Source organism: Notothenia rossii, assembly GCF_949606895.1.
Source record: "Notothenia rossii genome assembly, chromosome: 9".
Taxonomy (NCBI): Eukaryota; Metazoa; Chordata; class Actinopteri; order Perciformes; family Nototheniidae; genus Notothenia; species Notothenia rossii.
Window position 1 is genome coordinate 28,041,896 of NC_136907.1, and position 19,823 is coordinate 28,061,718.

General features: G+C 39.7%; 1 protein-coding gene and 1 long non-coding RNA gene across 2 annotated transcripts in view; one reads left to right on the forward strand and one right to left on the reverse strand.

The window, feature by feature from the left end:
• ppp1r14aa (protein phosphatase 1, regulatory (inhibitor) subunit 14Aa) overlaps positions 1–19,823 on the forward strand; it is a 60,874-nt gene that overhangs the window by 27,732 nt on the left and 13,319 nt on the right. The window contains exons 2-3 of the mRNA XM_079647909.1: positions 14,071–14,151; positions 14,522–14,554. Of these exons, the coding sequence (XP_079504035.1) occupies positions 14,071–14,151; positions 14,522–14,554 (114 nt within the window). The remainder of the gene's footprint in view (positions 1–14,070; positions 14,152–14,521; positions 14,555–19,823) is intronic.
• LOC307017941 lies at positions 1,594–3,161 on the reverse strand. The gene is made up of 2 exons (XR_013802302.1): positions 1,914–3,161; positions 1,594–1,693 (listed from the first exon to the last, which is right to left on the reverse strand). It is a non-coding gene; the product is annotated as an uncharacterized lncRNA (long non-coding RNA).

The window sequence follows — 19,823 nt, forward strand, 5'->3', positions numbered from 1 at the left end:
TACTGCAGGCAGGGTAGCTTTTGGATTTACTCCAGGTGGAACTAAAGTCTGATTTAACACTTGATTATATTTCACATCATTCATCCACATCTGTAAAGTAACTAAAGGTATTACATACATGTAGTGGAGTAAAAGTACACCATTTACCTCTGAACTGTAGTGGAGTAGAAGTACAAAGTAGCAAAACATTGAAATACTTAAGTAAAGTACAAGTATCTCAAAATTGTGCCCAAGTATAGTACTTGTTGAGTTTATGAACTTAGTTACTTTACACCAGTGGCTATAAAGATAGAAAGACTAAGCCTTGCACAGAGGCATGAAAATACATTTTCAAAATGCTCAACAGTGCTGCCAAAATTATAAACTGACTGCTACACAATTAAAATAAATGCTTTTTATATATTTCTATTAGATGTGACTCTATGGCGTTTCTGTTAATATTAACACTGCTGCTTTAGTTGTTCTGACTGCTAAAATCCTCTGTTATTCCTCATTTTAAAGCCGATATTCTGTGGGGTCAGGGGGCTCGGATCCTTGTCACCTTTTTCATACCTGATGAGTTTGCATTCCTGTTGTCAATTTGTTTGGTTATCTAGGTACAGCTGTGTGTGACTCCCTCTGGTACACTGGTATGTGTTTTCCTAATGTAGAGAGCATTGATTAATTAATAAACTACACACTGACTCTAGATCCTGACCAAATCCTTATTTTTTGATCAAATGTTTTTCAAAAAAATGTATTGTATATTATATAACAGCTGCACATCACAGACCGGAGTCTCTGCTACTGTGGACCACGAAGGAGGGGATCATCATCCCCATCCCCAAAGACCCTGCATGGCATGGAAATCTCCTCCTCCTGGAACAATTCTACACCCAGCATATGCTCCCTGTGTTGGCCAGTAGAGAGGAGGACATTTCAATAAACATACTCTTAACACCCTCGGACTCTGCGTTGTGTTTCGTATGTGTGATGGGGTGTTATGCAGAGGGGAGGAAAACAGGACACAGCAGATTGGGATTTTGGTGGAGATGCTGAGCAGTTATTTAATTGTTGCGTGTAATTATTATTATACTGCGTGCTTCTTAGTTATTCCATCTTTTGCTGTAACATGGATCTGTATGTAACTCTATATTTACTTGTTATCTACCACACTTCCTTCTACATCATACACCATCATTATACATGGTGTATATAGGATATATATTTATTTGTATACATATCTGTAAATTGTATAATTTTTTTTTCGTATTTGGGATTTCTCTTTTGTCCACTCAAATACACTTGGCCCTTTCTCTTTTCCATGTGGAAAATGGCAGCTGCATATTCTGCTTTTCTCATCTGCTCCCTGTCTGCTCATCTACGATGAGAAAATTATATAATTAATTACTAATAATCATTTAAACCTGTTATTACCAATATTTCACAAATTCTTCATGTAAACTTAAGAGTACAGCTGTATGTTGAGTATGTCAACTTTGCTTGGTTCATCTTACTGGGGGGCAGCTACATGGATGTCGGTGCAGTCCACAATAATTTTGCAGCTGAAGGCAGAATGAATTTATTATTGACTCAGAATGAAGCACAACTTCATGTCATACAATACATTGACTTTATTTGTAATTGTGTAAAAAAATATGAATATTGATTAGCAAGCAGGACCTGCAGGAACAGAGAATGGTGATGGATGGAGCTGGGAAGAAAGAAGAATAAAGAAAACAGATCAACTTTATTATCGGATATTAAAAATTCAATTTCAAAACAAGTTGCCGCTCCTACAGTTTTCTAGTATGTAAAGATGATTTCACATGACCAATGCAAAATATCCCACTCAATACATGTGTGTCTCTGAGGGGTGCATTGTGCCTTTGATGTATATAAATAATATACCATAACCAAATACTATTACGTACAGTGGAAATCAGGTTGCCAGAGCAGGTCAGACCAGTGTGCATGTTCCTCAGGGTCTCAGCAGTTACAGGTGAGGTAAAGAAAATAAAAGAGAAAAAGGTCAGTAACAACACTTTAAAGTAACAACACTGAATAATTATCTCTTTTAATAATTTTCTCTCAGTAATCACTCAACTACTGTCTTTCCAACAAACAGATTGACTCACTCTCACTATCATCACAATGAAACACGTCCAGAAGAATGTCATGCAAAGCTGCCTGCCTTCCTTCCTTCGACTCTCCCTGAACTTCCTGATCTTTTAATGGTCAATGTTAACCATTTGTGCAGATAGCATTAAGTAGAAAAGATAGCTGATACTAATGTGGCGTTAGCCTACCTCCCGCCCCCTTAGCACCTGGTGGAGGGGGCGATAGGCTACTCTTCAAATGTTTCACAAAATACTTACGATCATGACTACTCTTACTGTTTAACATTTTGGTTTACTTAATGTTAAGGCTAATACAAATGACAAGGCTAAGTAATGTAATATAATGCTAACTAACATGCTCGCTACTAGCTAGGTAGCTAACTTGACTATGTTCCATGCAAAACATGTATATTACCTGATATGTTTGGTCCGACGACTCCTGGTCCTTTCATCAGACGGGAAGCGATAGAACGAGCAAGTGGTATGATCTCTTTTGTGATTACAACCTCGTACAAAGCACACAGGCATCTTGTAAAAGTGAATTTATTGGAGCAATCTCTTATATTTATTGGAGGGAATAAATCAGTCTTCTTCTTCCTCTTTGCTTTGCGAGTCACAACCAGTCTTGGAGCATTATCGCCTATGACATCACTTACGCGACCCAGAATGCATTTGGGATTTGTAGTCTTTCTAGTTGCGTATTATTCATAGTCTTATATTTCAGCATTTTTACGACAAATTGTGACTTTTTTTTGCATGGAAATGATTGTTTAAGATTGACAAACATCATATGTGTCATTCGTGGCACAATTCAAACGGGATCAAAAGATAACTTTTCTCTCTCCATTGACTTCAATGTATAATTTTCCGCTTCCGGGGTCCCATAGAGGCTCCCGGAAGGGGAGGGACTTCGCCTCTCTATAGCCGGGACGCCAATACGGAAGTGCTACACACTGCAGTTCATATATTGGCCGATATGCGATGGCTGCAGAAAGGAGCAATTTCCATAGACCCCCATGTTAAAATGCCCAATTTTACAGTAGAAAAAAACATGTTTCTACCCCTGGCTCCATACATTTTATTATAGATATAGTTAGATTCCACCTTCATGATTATGGATCTGTGAGTGAATTGTTTTCTAACACGACCCTTTTATTTATGTTAGGTCTTAACGTTTTTGCATAAATTAGGGCGTGGTCACATCGAGTGACGGCTCTGTGAAGTGACTGCTGCTGCTAGCTTCTTGTCTCTCTGCTACCTGCTCCGTGAAGCTAGCTACAGGGACTCTGCCTGGTCAGTTCATCCAGGAAACACAACTTGAATCCGGCCGTGGTTGTTTGTTCTTCATGCTTATATATCGGACTATTGTGACTCGCTCTGCGGTTAAAAAAGACGGTGCATGAATGCGGTGTTGCGGTAAGTGAAATTCGAGTACTTTATTTATGTGTTAATGATTTTAATCAGCTATGTAATGAATGTTAAGGCTTGGGTTAGCGTGTAAGCTAGTGGTAGCTACATCGGTGCTAACGATGCTAATCGTAGCCTCCAAGTTAAAATCATAGACTGTATATATAAAGGTTAAAACGAAATAGACAAGTGTTAAGCGTTAAGTGAGATAATACTGTAGAACAAACGGCTTCTGTTTGAGGTTGATAAAATAAGGTCATCCTTGTAACTTAGAGAAATATTTTTATTATGTAGGTTGGAACTGTATGCATCGCTAAGGTTAATTTAAATTGGCTATGCTCAAGTATGTAGACAAGCTAATGTCGAAGTAGTGTCTGTGAAATCAACCTCACAATAAGATGTGTGTATATTACAATTATTAATGTCATATTTCAAGATGATTACTTAGATATTACAATATGGTTGGTTGGCTGGAGTTCATGATTGAGCTTACACGTTAACGTCACAGTCATCTGAAGAACGAACCCAAACCTTGTTGTTTTTATTAATTGCATTACCAAATGGGTTTCAAATAAACAGTAAGCATCGGTAACACAAATTCCAAAGTTATAGTAAAATAAAAAGGACCCTGACTCGGACAAAACACAATCCAACATGTTCAACAGAAGATAATCAGTTATATTGTTTGTACACATGGTACTATATATATCTGTTTGTTTAAGGTGTCCAGGGGATGCAGACAGGCTGGACCAGAGAGTGAGAGACAGAACTGGACTCCTCAGAGCAGCTCAGGTACAAAGACTCTTTTTTTCATACTGTACAAAGAATGAAGAAAGATATTGGTTTAAATAAATGAAGTATTGACTTTAATACACTGATATACATTCCATTAAACAATACTACTGTAGATCACCTACACATCAGTTAAGTTGAGGGTTTTTTAGATTGCAAAAAGTTACATTTAGATGTTAACAAGCAATATGATTTTGTCAGCTTTCAAATTTAATGTATTGAAGGCAAAGATATTTAACACATAGTGAGAACTGCTACTATTTATCTCTCAATATTGTCTGTAAAAAACGTGGTAAAAGTTATTCTTTCAGTGAGACAACAGAGCAATCTTCTACAGTTGCACTACATTTTGATAACAGTTAAATATTATTTTGATAATAACATACATTTCAATGTTGATGAACTTCATACTGTTCATTCATAATCTGATTGTTTTTGTAGCTCACTGTTGAAATAAAAAAAAAAACATTACAATTACAAAATAATTATATCTTCTACAGCCCCTAAACACACAAACACACCGCTTTCATAAATAACACACTTGTTCTGGAATAATATGTATTTTTTTTTTCTTGTAATTTTTGTTCGGAAAGGACATGCCTGAAAGACACAACATTTTCTCCTTCTCTGAGGGTCAAGAAGAACATCCAAGAGTAACATTAAAAGCTGATGCTATGAGATTTTAAGACCAGTACACTAAGAAACTACTTTTATTGTAAAAACAGTCAGCTGATCGAATGCACCTACTGTATTTCCACATCTACACTCCATCCGCTGATTATTTATATTTGCCTCGCCTTATGAGCTTCACATCACTTGTGCCTTGTACCGCAGAGTTTGCAATGTCACAAATAAATGGGGCCAATCTTCAGTCAGATGTGAATGTGTAATCTAACATTTTCAGAAAGAATAATGGACAAAAGGAGTGCAAATACAAATACAATTGATTGAAATGTGAACCAAAAGTTAATCAAACATGTTTTAAATAAAAAGCACATATGGACAGAAGGTGTAAACCTATTAAATGTATAAGTAAACACATTTAGTCAAATAAAGTGACAGACTAGGCCTGTGCAGTTGGTATCAGCTTTGCCCAGCATGGGCTCCTCCAGCAGGCCTGGTCCTCCTCGCAGAGGAAAGACCCTCAGTCCTCTCCAAACCAACAGACAGGACGTCCATCACACGGAGGTTTCTTCCTGAAGTCTCTGCAGCTTTCTGGGCACCACGCTGTCTCAATCCGTCCACACTGAATACGAGAGGGGGAAAAAATGAAAATAATGAATTCTTTAGACAATAAGAAACATAAAGTTGACTGTTGAGTTGCTCAGTTTTTTTAGATTGTCAATACTATTACTGTATAACTAATATATCAGGTTAAGAGGTACATTCAAATAAAGATTGGTCTTTAAATACATGTTGTCTTTTCAATAGTTTGTCTAAAGTCAAGGATCTAGAACTGGTACTTAGTTTTAATGATACAGTCTGGTTATTATGCTGTTTGGAGGAGGCTTCACAGGTAAGAGCACTAACTAGCTACCATCACATGTACCTTAGCTTGACATAAATGTATTAAACGTATAATTAAGTGATATCAAAATATAAATAACTAATATCATATAAATATATTAATATTTGCTTGATTCCAGTGTTGAATTTAGCACAATTGCATACAAACGTTAAAGAGCAACTTCCAGGTTAGAGACACCTGTGAATAAATGTGTAGGAAAATGATGAATACACTAGATTTTCCCAAAAATATACAGAAATATACACTAAGGTGACATCTGGCGTCGTTTTTGTAAGACATTTGCACTTCCGCATAAAAAAGCCTCGGCACGTGACCTCTCGCGTGTGACGTAACATGGGGGAAACAAGGAGGAGAGCGGCCGGTGTAACGTATTAATAAACATGGACCCCAATGCTAGTTTCGACAGAAGACACAGAAGAAGTTGAACATGAATATTCTAATGCACTTGACGGACCACAACCGTATAATTATGAGCCTGCTAGGCGTCCAACAGACCCGGAGCATCCAAGGATTAGAAGAAATAACGGCCATCGGAGAGAAATTGAGCTGTGGTGTGAGGAGAACCAGTGGAGAACTGGGCAGCTATTTCGGTGAGTGACCGGCGTTAGCTGCAGAATGTTAGCTAACGTCACATCACAACATTGTGAAGTTAGCTATCATCAGAGCTCTCAAGTCTCACGCATTTCACTCCATTCACACGCACACGCCACACCTTGTATTTCTCACGCAGAGATTTCTTTCCAGGGTACTGCCCACCAAGTTGCGCCGCAATTTTGTAAACAAACTCGTTGACATTCGCGATACAGAGGGCTTCCTGCAACCTGCACAAACACAATACCGCACCATGATTACAAATGGTGAAATACAATGTAAAACTACCGAAAACTACCAGCTCACTAAAACACAACCGCTCAACTCAACACAACTACTAACTATACCCGCGGTCAGAGAGCGGAGATGTTTACCCTCTGTGATGTAATATGACGTGTTTGACGTATGACCTTAAAAAAAAGCCGTTTTTAAGAGCAGAGCTCAAAATTGCTCCTTTCCCTCTGAATTCCTGCCCTTATGTCTCGTAAAACATATCAAATCCTACATTCACTTTTTTAATTGTAATTTTCAAGCAAGTTTAAGCATAAATGTAGAGGAAAAAAAACCCTGCAAGATGCTCTTTAAGGGATTTTAAGATTCTGAAGTGTTATGCTAAAAACTCAATAACTTAGATTATTATTTATAGTTTTGCTGAATAGTTTCATGTCCGCTTACCTTAGAAACGTAAAATGCCACGGCAGTGTGCAGATGGGGAGCATGTTAGCTTAGCTTGATAGCTTCAGCTAGCTCTGGAGCTTGCAGCCAAGCCCCCAGGAAGTGCGCCGGACTCTGAGTAGAATATTCGTTGTGGCCAAACGGCGGTACTACACTTCGGCCCAATCCCAAACCACTCCCTCGACCCTACCCCTCCGTGACGGAGTGAACTCCGTCTGTAGCCACACTCGCAGCTCAACGAGGCTCCCTCCTGTCAGGTGGAGGGAGTAAATACAGCAGCAAGCTTTGGGACGGCCTCTCCTCTCTCCGGCAGAAACAGGAAATGCCGTAACTGTATGTAACACCGGTTTCAAATCAGCATCTCTTTGACAAAAAATGTAAATTAATAACTCAAATAAAAGTCCAAACATCTTTAATTGTGTTACTTTTTTTAAATCTCTTTTAGTTTTAAACCTGATGTTTATAAGCTTCTTAGTTTTTGCAACAGTCTGTAAATATACACAACTTTATAATAAAATACACACATTTACCTTGTTCTAGACTAAACACAGGTATGATTCTAAGTTAAAAACATATGAGGTTATCATGAGGTTGTTGACATAGCAGTTTATCAGTGGATGTTTGCTGGAACTGCTTGTAACGGACACACACAGCGTGACTCCGGTCAGGTAGAGACCGGTCTCAAGTCAGCACCGCTGCAGACTCGCTGTTTGAGGGCTTGATAGCCCACTCCCCCTCCACACCGCTCCACACCAAGCCCCCAGAAAGTGCGCCGGACTCTGATGAAAATATTCGTGCTGGCCAAACGGTGGTACTACACTTCCGTTTGGTTGCCAGGCCCCGGAAACACTTTTTCCCATTGACTTACATGGGGAAAGATTGGTCTGTAAATCGTTGGATCATTGTTTTTAAACTAAATAAACTACCCAGTATAAACACTTGTATAGCCCTTATTAAGCGCGTATCTAACACACGGGACCGCGCCGCCCGGCACGTTCATGTTAAGGCCCAGATACACCGGCCCGAAATCGGCAGTAAATGGGAGTCGGGCCGAACATGAGCGTGGGCACGCCCTATTCGGAGTGGTGTGCGCCGCACCGTCGGGTCTTTTCTGCCGACCTGACGCCTTTTCGCGTCGGGAACACCACCGGAAGTCGGACAAAGTGATAACACTGATTGGCTGTTCAGCTAGCGAATCAGTGCATGAGAAGCGTTAACGGAAGTGAGGGAGGTAAACAAATGATTTAAAATGGAAGATGGAACACACACGGATGGCTATTTCACCTCATCGGTTTATAGAGCTCCTTTTCGTTCATGTTTTCAATGGACGAGAGTGAAAATGGAAAGAAAAACGCTATTCGTTGTTTGTTTATATAACGGAGTCTGTTCTTCTTCTCTGTCTTCCGGTTGTTGCCTCTTTTGAATGATGAATACACACTACCGCCGCCTGCTGGTAAGGAGAGTTATTGCCACTCACGCATGCGCAGTTCATACGTGCTCGGCTCGGATTTGCGGTGTGTTCCAGTGCGCGAAGTCGGCAAATACGCAGGAGAGTCCGGCGATGCAACAGTCGGTGTCGGCGACTTCTCAGGTGACTGGCCGGTGTATCTGGGCCTTTACGTGTCCCGACCATAGGTCCCGACCAGTCTAGGGTCCCGACCAGAGTCATAGAGAGATATTTCTCTCTAGGGCTCTGGTCCCGACCAATCAGAGCACACTGTGCTCACAGGGAGGGTGGGGGCTGGAGCTATTGGAGCTACAACCAGCCGTTAAAGGCAGAGAGTGAAATTCAGTGAATACACGTAGTTTACAGAGATGCTGTTTGAGAAACCAATGTGAGTTGCGTTTATCTTTACCCATGGATGCACAATAAGAACGGACCCATATCGTCTTACTGCCATCCCACGGAGCTGTAATAATGGATATATTGCACATGTTTGCTGTAATTCATTATCATACTACATGGGCTGTATGATTAAATTGTGTACCGTAAATGTTGTATTAAATAAAGTTAATATTACCGACGTTAGATTAACATCCCTGTAGATTCTTATTGCACTAAGAAGCGTATTGCACTATATATATATATGTAGTGCAATCATTCTTTCATGCTAAATTAAGCTCTGTTGCTTGGATATCACTAGATCCTGTCACAGCGTAATATAAGTACATAACGATTGATGTGTACATTAGCATAATTACTAGCTAACCGCTAGCTGCTAGCTGCCGCCTCGTTAATATCAAATCCATCATAATAACAAATCATTACCATGCTGTCATGAACGTGCGGTGCTGTTACGTGTACGCAAATTGACGTGCTTGATGTGTGAACGAGCATATTGGTTAAAGTTGCGCATGCGCTATGAGCGCACATACGGGTACTTCTCAGGCATGCCGGGTAATCTTTGACGTTTCGCTCTCTCAAAAGTTAGGCCATTTTACCATCATGCGCCAATGAGCAACTCTCATAGGAATGAATGAGGCCCCGCCTCCCACGCTGTATCCAGTTCTTATTATACATGCATGCTCCACACTCGTTGGTTTGGAACAGCCTTCAATATGGCGGACCCTCCGCGTGAACGCGCAAACGGAGGGGTAGGGTGTAGGGGACAGTTTGGGAATGGGCCTTACTTTCGGTTGCTGGGCCCGGAAACACTTTTTCCCATTGACTTACATGGGGAAAGAATGGTCTGTAAATCGTTGGATAATTTTTTTAAAACTATAAACCACCCAGTATGAACACTTGTATAGCCCTTATTAAAAACATTCGTTCCTCAAGTTGTAAAAATGTGCTAATAACGTTATTCTGAGAGTTATATCCCTCTGCATTATGAACGCGCATCTAACCCACGGCACCGCGCCGCCCGGCACGTTCATGTTACGTGTTTAGCAGGTTCAGCACGAGCGTTTATCTTTACCCATGGATGCACAATAACAATGGACCCATATCGTCTCACTGCCATCCCACGGAGCTGTAATAATGGATATATTGCACATGTTTGCTGCAATTCATCATTTGTAAAATATTATACTACATGGGCTGTATGATTAAATCTTGTACCGTAAATGTTGTATTAAATAAAGTTAATATTACCGATGTTAGATTAACGTCCCTGTAGCTTATTATTGCACTAAGAAGCTTATTGCACTGTGTATATATATACATATATTAATAGATATATATATATATTCTATCTATATTGCGCTGGCTACAGCCATACCAATAAATGGCTTAGCCCCACCTTAGCCCCACCATGAAAAATGATGTTAAAGTAAGCAAAATAAAGTCCGCCAACTCGCGCGGAGTAAATTCCACAGACAGCAGTTAATAAGATTGATTTCAGTAGCCACTTGTCTGGAAATACAGAAGACTAGAAACGGTTTTGAAAACTTTTGTCACGTAGTGATCGTCTTCTCAATAGAACATCTTTGATAATGTCTTCTGGCCAATCGTGTTGTTGCAGGAAGTCCCGACGGAGAATACTTTTGATGTATTACATCTCCATGCATGCCAACCTTTCCAAATCCAAAAGAGGTAGGTTTGTGCGCGGCAAATGTGCACGCCCAAATGTGCACGCCCAAATTAGGTAATTAGAAGAAATGGAACCCCAGTAATTACATGTATAAACCATGTATTTCACATATATTGCATCATTTTATGCATTTTTCAGAAAAAGTGGTAGTTTGGTAAACAGTGACATCAACGACATGTCTGCTCTGTAAAATGCCAGAAAAGTAAAAGAATGGGAGATAAATATCCCAAAATCTCCACATTTTATTATATTTTAAATGTGTTTCTGGTCCTCTTTCAGTTGAGACAGTGTAGATGAAGGATGTGTCAGGATGTAGAACTCTTGTGTGAACATTGGATAAAGCCAGGTTCTTATTCTTGTTTCATGTTGATGACATTAGAGTCAAAGGTTTGCACAGAGCGAAATATCTTTGTGTTGCGCGATATAACAGAAAATAATACATTAAAAAAGTCGTTTCCTGCATTTTTTTACTGATAAAGTGTGATATAAATAATGTACAGGCTTTCAGATTGCTGTAGTTCACTAAACAGAGACATTAACGACATTTTTGGTGTTGAAAATGTCAGAAAAAGTGCAAGAATGGGAGATAAATATCCCCAAATCTCAAAATTGTATTAGGCTATATTTTGTGTGTGTTTGTGGTCTTCTTTCAGTTGAGACACTGTAGGTGAAGGATGCTTCAGGAAAAGACCAAACACTGGATGTCTTTCAGTCGCCAACATGTGTTTTCGAGACACTGATATTAACGGGGAAATCCTGCAGGACTCAAATGCCTCGTCGGGGGTAACGCTGCCTTTCCCGCAGCGTTACCCCCGGTCCGCACGTTGTTTCTCTTCCAGAAACACAGAGGACTGTTGGTGTGATGCGATCAAAGACACGCTGCAAACGGTGTCCGCCAGTAGTCGAGTCCAGTGTCTATGGAGTGTCATTTTCATTTGTTACGGAGCGTCCACACAGCAGCGTGCGTTGACGCTTGGCGGTGGGCGTGTCTCAAGCTTGGGGAGTCAACGCGAGCAACACGACCAACAACCAATCACATGAATCTCCCGTCCCCGACATACAAAGCAAAATGCTAGCATTCCATGCTAGCTATATATACTGTCTACGCCTGCTAGCTGTCCATTCAATGTTTAAACGAGGTACACTGGATATAAAGTCCCCAAACAGGCGAAAACCTACCAGTTTCACCCACTATCTCTGCCACCTCCCTCCATGCCTGGCTCATCCGGTTTGTATTCCGGTAGATGAACAGAGACTGATCATACGGCACCGGGTGATTCACTACTCGCAGCATACACGCGGTTTGATTGGCTAGCAGTTGTACTGGCAGATTTTCATAAACGGGATTTGATTGGCTGATGCTTCCGTCGAAGCTTCAAAAGTTGAACATGGTTCAACTTTTGACGCGAGCAACGCGTAGCTACGCTCCCCACAATGCAGTTCGGCGAAGCGTGACGTCACCCCATTCAAAGTGAATGGGCAGAAGCGCAAAAGCTTCAACGCACGCCGCTGTGTGGACGGGCCTTATAGTTTGGGAAGATTGAAAATTGATAGGGAAAGCCAGCTAAGTCGGTAGGCGGTAGAAACATGTCAAAAGCGGTAGACTACCACCCAAATCGGTAGGGTTGGCAGGTATGCATCTCTATATACATCGATACAACATTACGTGTTGATAGAAATCAACACGTAATGAAATAAGACCCCACGGTTTGATGATTGATAGGTGTGTGGGCTGTCTTTCATTTACAGTAGACACACAGAACAATGGGGGCTATCCACCCTTATCCACAATGTAAAGTAATTCACACAGCCTCTTCCCTCTTCTCTCTGTGAGGAGCAGCAGGTTCAGCTTTCAGAACAAGGTAACTAGTTTTTTTAGTAAAACTTAAATGGCATTCATTTTTTAAAATATGTCGTGCAGTAATAGATTTATTTATTTTTCTTCTCAAGAGAGTACCAGAATGTGTATTTTATGTTAGTATTTCAAAAAATCTCCTCGGGAAGAATCCTCCCAGACCCCCCCTGCAGGGGTTGGGTTTTCAGCATGTCAACTCTTTCACTTGTGGGGAAATTTCAGGATTGGCTCCAGGTCGCCCTTTTTATTTACTACAAGACAAATGTGCCTTTTTATTTCATACAGTTCAATTTGGATTGAGACAGGGAAATAATCTAAACCTCATGCGTGGCGTTTCACTGTCAAGGGGAGCGTGTATGTAATTACATTGCAAATACTGACTTGAGCCCCACCACTGTATGGGTTAGCCCTACCATAGATTACCCAACACAAATACTCTGGAGCCGCCACTGTTTGCGGTCTACAATGACAGAGAAGAGCCTGTCAAGTTTGGCTGTACTCAGCATTGAATCAAAACGCACCATAGCTTTAAATCTTAATAGGTTTGTGAGGCGCTTTGCTGATCAAGATGGTAATCACCACATTCAGCTGTAATAGGCATGCCAACTTGATGCTCTGCTCACGGATGAGTCGATGAGAATAATAAACTGTTATGATGACCTTATGTGTGTAAATATATTTTTCTTCTTTGTGGGGGTCTGCCCCCAAAACACAGTTTCAAGTCCTGAGAAAGTCAAATAAGACGGTGTGTAAAACTTCACTGCCCAGACAAAAAAAAGTAACCACTTTTATTAAACTAGGCCAGTAGGTAAGGGCTTTCCACTGGATAATAACTGCAGCAATGTGTATATGTTTTAGCTGAATACACGTTTTTTCCCCCTAATTGATGCAGTTGGTCACTTCTTTAATGTTTGTTCTTTGATGTAAAGTCAAGGTTGTAACTTTTGGCAATGAAGTTGCGGGGCGCTGAACTGTTCTTTTGATTCTTTTGCTTTATGATAGTAATTACTTGTCTTTCAAATTTGAAGGAGGGTGAGCAAGCATCTTTAGGAACATTCATCATTAACTCCTCCAAAAAATATAGTTTATTTAATACTAACACTGAATATGTGAATCATAACAGTGATTCACAGCTGATAGGAATGATATGATTGTTAGTATCATATTCATACAGACACACATCGATGAGACAGTTAATTAATGTACTTATTGCAGCAGTCTGCATAGATTTGGTACCCCTGCTGGTCTATAAGAGTGAAACAAACTCATTCAGTTATTGTTCAGTTAACATTCATTAAATTACGTCTGCCACCTTGTATATTTCTATTTAAGGCTTTACTGATGTGCCACAATAATGTCACCTAATGTTATTGAGTTAAAATATCAATATTGTTGCTTTCCAAGTTAACATTGATTGATATGACTGCGATTAAATCAGCATATACTTCTGCCAGGGGATGCCACCCCTGAAATTCTCCTGCCACCCTCTTGCCACCCCATGAATATTTTTCTAGATCCGCCCCTGTCCAGTATGATACTTTATTATAATGTTTATGACAATTAAGAGTCTGTACGGGTTTGTTTTATCAGGAAGGTGACATGCCAGAGGAGGTGAACATTGACGACCTGATTGGCCTGCCTAACGATGATGAGCGAGTCAAAAAGTTACAGGTAACATGACCTGCGTGTGAGAAACTGTTGAAACAGGAGGAGGGTTTACAGAGAAGAATATTTAATAGTGCAGTTTTCAATAATGGTTTTAATTCACTTCATGCTCATGATTGAAGTCTTTCTGCACCAAGATGAAGATATTTTGTTAAGAGAACCAACATTAACACACACATATTCACAATAACCCTTACACATCATTGCTATTTTATAATTTTATGAATTTCTTTTTAATTTCTTGGACTATTCTGTTCAACAATTCACTCATATATATATATGTTATAGTTGACACTGTAACAGTGATTGATATTGTTAGGTCTTAAAATTACTATGTGTCTGGTTTGTTAAAACATTATCCCTCTTTCTTTGACAGGAGCTCCTTCGAACGTGCAACAACAACACAGAGGTATGTTTAACTTGGATGTTTTTAGATTTGTCATTATTATGCATACCTTATATGCAAATGTACAGTTTAAGTGTCTGTGTACAAATACACACACTGGTCACATGGACCTAAAGGGAAGCTGCAGCTTCTGACACCTCGTCCCATAGTTTCTCCACATGCTTTAACAATGGCTTTCTGTGCTCTCTTGCCTTTTTCTGTTCATTTAAAACTGAAACAATGAGTCTTTCTGGACTCAGGCGTTGTCCTCGCTGTGGCCTGGTCTGAGATGCAAACGCTGGCAAAAGAGCAGGGAGGGTCAGTGTTGCTTTCTAACTCACACTCTGCTGGGGAGCATTGTTAAGAGAAGTCCATATTATTTTCAAGTCTTAAAACAACATGTATGTTTGTACACTAAAATCATTCCTGTTTAAATTGGACATATAAAGATCCCCTTCTTATATGCCTCAGATTGTAATGATTGTGAAACTCAAAGTCCTTGCTCTGTGTAAAGATTTATCCCAAAGTGTATCTGAAGTCAATATGTGACTTCAACAGTCTGAGTTTTTCAAATTAAGTGGGCATCTTTCAAAGTAAATCTTATAAGACAGGTTCTGTGTTCCCATGCAGTGGATGAAGAAAACTCATTTGTTACAGAAATGTGTGTATCATTAGAATTATGGAAATGTTGTAACCTTATTTCAACATCAGATGAATGGCAGAATTTGCCTCTCAACACTTTCTTTGAAAAGGTTTTAAAGGGAATCCCTTGATAAGTAGAATGAAAAGAGGACAAATATTTATTTTTGTTTGACTGCTGATTAATATCTATAAAACTATAACAAATGAATCTACAGTCTAACAAATGTTTCCAGTCAGTATCAAGATAACTTTCCCAGCTGTACATGTGTTGTTGCCATAACACAGAATGTCACTGTGACTCCTATCAGGCTAAAGACGCTCATACTCAGTATTTTTACAAAGTAAGCAGTCGAAGAGGTCACCCAAAGTTTATGCTCAAATAAGTGTTTTTGGATAAGTATTCATGCATCAATGTCAAATATATATATAAAAAACAGCAGTATCATTAATCAATTTAGTTTTTTGTCCTCTTCCATCCCTTTTTGTTGAATATTTAAGATGTTTTAATGTCCATAGATAGAAAAAGCCCTTGGACAGCAGTGAGGTCCCAGGACTGTAACTGAAGGCTGAGAAACAGTTCCATCTGTGTTGTGACGTAAATGTGATGATCATTTCTCAAAACTTGCAAAATAAATCACTAAAAATAAGTTACCAGAATGGGATCTGTGACATGCCAGAAAAAAACATGGTAACACTTTTTATTAAGGTGCACACATTAACCATGAACTAGTTGTTAATTAACATGCATATTAGCAGTATATTGGCTCTTTAATAGTCAGTATAAAACACATAATGCCTTATTCTACATGACCATATTCTTCAAGTAATAAGCAATTAGTTGAGAGTTTTTCCTCAATAACCCTCTAATTAGTGCTTATTTATTGCAAGTAAGGAAGTTGTTGTACATGAGTTTTGGTCTTAATATGCTCAATATGGGCCTAATAAGGCACTGGTACCACAATAATAGTAATTCTCCCATAATAACACTTAACAAATATGATATATTCTTATGTAACAAAACGTGAAACTATAAGTGTTAATTGTGTCTAAATAACTCAAAATTAGGTATTTATATCTAAGGCAAGGCAAGTTTATTTATATTGCACCTTTCAACACAAGGCAATTCAAAGTGCTTTACAAAAAATGAAAGACATTAAGAAAATGGCATTTAAAATCAGTCATTAAAAAGGAAAGATAATAAAATAAACATGAAAAGAAAAAATACATGGATAAAAGTTACAGTGCAGTTTAAGATGTGAATAGTTCAATTAAAAGCAGCGACAAAAAGAAAAGTCTTTAGTCTGGATTTAAAAGTAGTCAGAGTTGCAGCGGACCTGCAGGTTTCTGGGAGTTTGTTCCAGATATGTGGAGCATAATAACTGAACGCTGCTTTACCATGTTTAGTTCTGACTCTGGGGACAGAAAGCTGACCAGTTCCTGAAGACCTGAGAGATCTGGATGGTTCATAATTTAGCAGGAGGTCAGAAATGTATTTTGGGCCTAAATCATTCAAAGTTTTATAAACCAGCAGCAGTATTTTTGAAATCTATTATTTGACACACAGGAAGCCAGTGTAAAGATTTCAGAACAGGAGTGATGTTATCCACTTTCTCAGTGTCATTGCGTGGTGGACGGGCACGCAAACAACCCCTATATAAAGTGAATGCTCCTTTGTCGTGGTGCACACACGCATTTCTACAACGTCCCGCAGTGAACTTTTATTCTATAAAACTTTTTAAAATGTACTTTATAGCTTGTAGTATCTCACGGGAGGCTTCTTTTATTTTATTTGTATTCATAATCATTTTTATTTTTTGTCAGAATGTAAAAACAAATTTTTGTTCTCAAAAAACAGTGCATTGTGTGTAATACAACTGTGATTTTTATTAAATTAGTTAGTTTTTAAAGAAGGCCAGAGCTTCAGCTGTGTCAAATAGATTGTTCCCTTTAGTTAACGTTATTTAAAAGATAATGATCATGTCCCCTTTATTGTATTACGAGCGTCCATTCCCATTGGATAACGGATAATTTTACACCCGGAAGTAAGTATGCTCTTTACTGTCGATTGATTTTACTGTGATATCTGCACTACTCATCAACTCAAAAACACCAGATTATCCTTGTTAATTACACAACATTTATTGGTTTGAATTGTGTACAATGCTTTTGTATTTTTCCCCTTCGATTCGGAGAAACAAATATTTTTTCGGAGTTTTTGGATGGCAGAAGACACTACACTACCCAGAATCCTCAGCTATCGTTTGGGACTACACCATGTGCTTAGCTTGACAAACCCCGTGATCAGTCCTCAAGTTCTGTGATTGGATGTTGGAGTGGCAGTGCGCGAAGTTTACAGCGTCAAAAAGCACTTTGAAATGGAATGAAACCCATCGACGGCACACTATTCAAAACAGGAATCGAACGTGTCCTACCTACACACAGGCTCCTCCAACAGTGCAACACAATAAAACAGTTACACAGAAGAAATTGTGAAATAGTGCAATAAGATTCTACAAGTGATTGGAATATGATATATTAGATAAATAATTTCTAAGTAGCAGCCAGATGAATGTTATGGATGTTGTTTCAAAGTGCAGGTGTTTAATAGTCTTATGGCCTGTGGGATGAAACTGTCCCTGAGTCTGGTGGTTTTAGTCCGGATGCTGCGGTACCGCCTGCCAGACGGCAGCAGACAGAACAGTTTGTGGCTGGGTTGATGGGGGTCTTTTATAATCCTGAGGGCTTTCTTTAAGGTTAACCTGGTATTTTTACTCCACTACATTTATTTGAGTTACTTTACAGATTTGGATTAATGATGTGAAATATAAACAACCCTTAAATCTGAGTTTAGTTACACCTCAGTACAATTCAGTGAAGGTGATTGTCAAGTGCCAACAATCAAAGCTTTTTTCTTATTGTAGCGTCGATCGCTCATCAAAAAAGGCCACTCTTGGAGGTTAGCAGTCAGAGTTCCCAACGCGTGTTGTGGTGAAGGATGAGGTCCACCATGACGTCATTTGTAATGCTTTATTTCTTCATACAAAGTTAAAATGTTATTTTACGAAGGCCTATCTAAAATCACATAACAATCACGCACACGCTCAGACACGGTCAACACGGTTGAAAAACGTGTGGCTTCCTCTCTAACCTCTCATCCCAACTGATCACCTGTGCCCACATATATAGCTTAATTACCTCCCGTGCTCCCAGGTGCGCAGATTAGACGATGACGCGTTCACACACACACACAGACAAACCCCGTGCACAACCCAAAGCAAATTAGCTCCAACACACCGGCCCCTAATTGTGACTGTATAATAAAGTGACAATTACACCAAAACACCAGTGGAGTCAATTATTAGTAAAGAGCACGAGAGTGTCTCAGTCCATACTGTCAGTCAAAAAGTGTCCAAAAAGGGAAAAAGTAATCCGAACATAGGGATCTATGTCAGTTCTTCATTCAGCTTCCTGGAGAAGACAGATCTTGGTGACTGGTCGTTCCAGTAAAATGCATTTTGTCTGGACTTTAACAGACCGCACCAGTCCATTTGCGTCAGGAAAGGTCTGCAGTATTTTCCCTAGCAACCAAGATCCACGGGGGACAGTAGATTCTGCAACGATGACGATGTCTCCTGTGACGAAACTCCTCTTCTCCTTTGTCCACCGTTGACGTTCCTGTAACAGTGGTACTCCCGGATCCATCTGCTGCCAGTAAGAAGATGCTCAGCTTTCATGCCACGAGATGCCTCATCTTCTGGATTTTGCTTCGTACCAACGTACCTCCATTGTGAGATATCAGTGGCATCTCTTATAGCAGAAATCCTATTGGCCACGAAGGTGTGAAAACGCTTTGTTTCATTCCTAATGTACTTCAGTACAGTTGTGCTATCCGTCCAGAAGGTTGAACCTTTCAACTCTAGCTGCAGCTCAGCTCTCAGCATCTTGTCAACTCGCACTGCAAACACAGCAGCTGTTAATTCCATTCTCGGGATTGTCACTGTCTTTACTGGAGCAACTTGTGCTTTTCCTAGCAGGAAAGCTAGATGAAAGTCCTTCCGTTCATTTTGCAACCGCAGGTATGAAACTGTGCCGTATCCATGCTGACAGGTTGGGCAGTTGTGGCCTGTCCAAAATCTTTAGGTTTGATACACCTTGGCACACTGAACATGCTTAGCTTTTGAAGGTCTTCCAGCCACTTCACCCACTGCAGCTGATTCGTTTGTAGTATTTGATCATCCCAGCTGTAGCTTAATCTGCACAGGTTTTGCAGCAGTAGCTTGCTGTTCACTGATGTCCCTTTAAAGCTTGCGCCGCAATCAGACACAACTCTCAAGGTCCCCTTTTTAGGCTGATGCACGCCATGATGTGGGATGTATCAGACTTTTCCTTCTCTGCCTTCAAGTTGCTGTTCAGGCACTCTTTCTGCATAGCTCTTTTGTATGACATCGCCCAGAAAGTTGACATACTCCTCGTTAAGTGTTGCATTTTTCTTGAATTTCCTTTTAAGACACAGAGCCCTTTATTCAGCAACATGGCGATTGTTTGGCTTTGACACTTTTTCTTCTCTGAAAGGTAATTTCAGACTGTAATGTCCATCAGTGAGGTTGGCGGAACTTTTCATGATTTCCAAAAACGTAAGATCTTCTCTGGA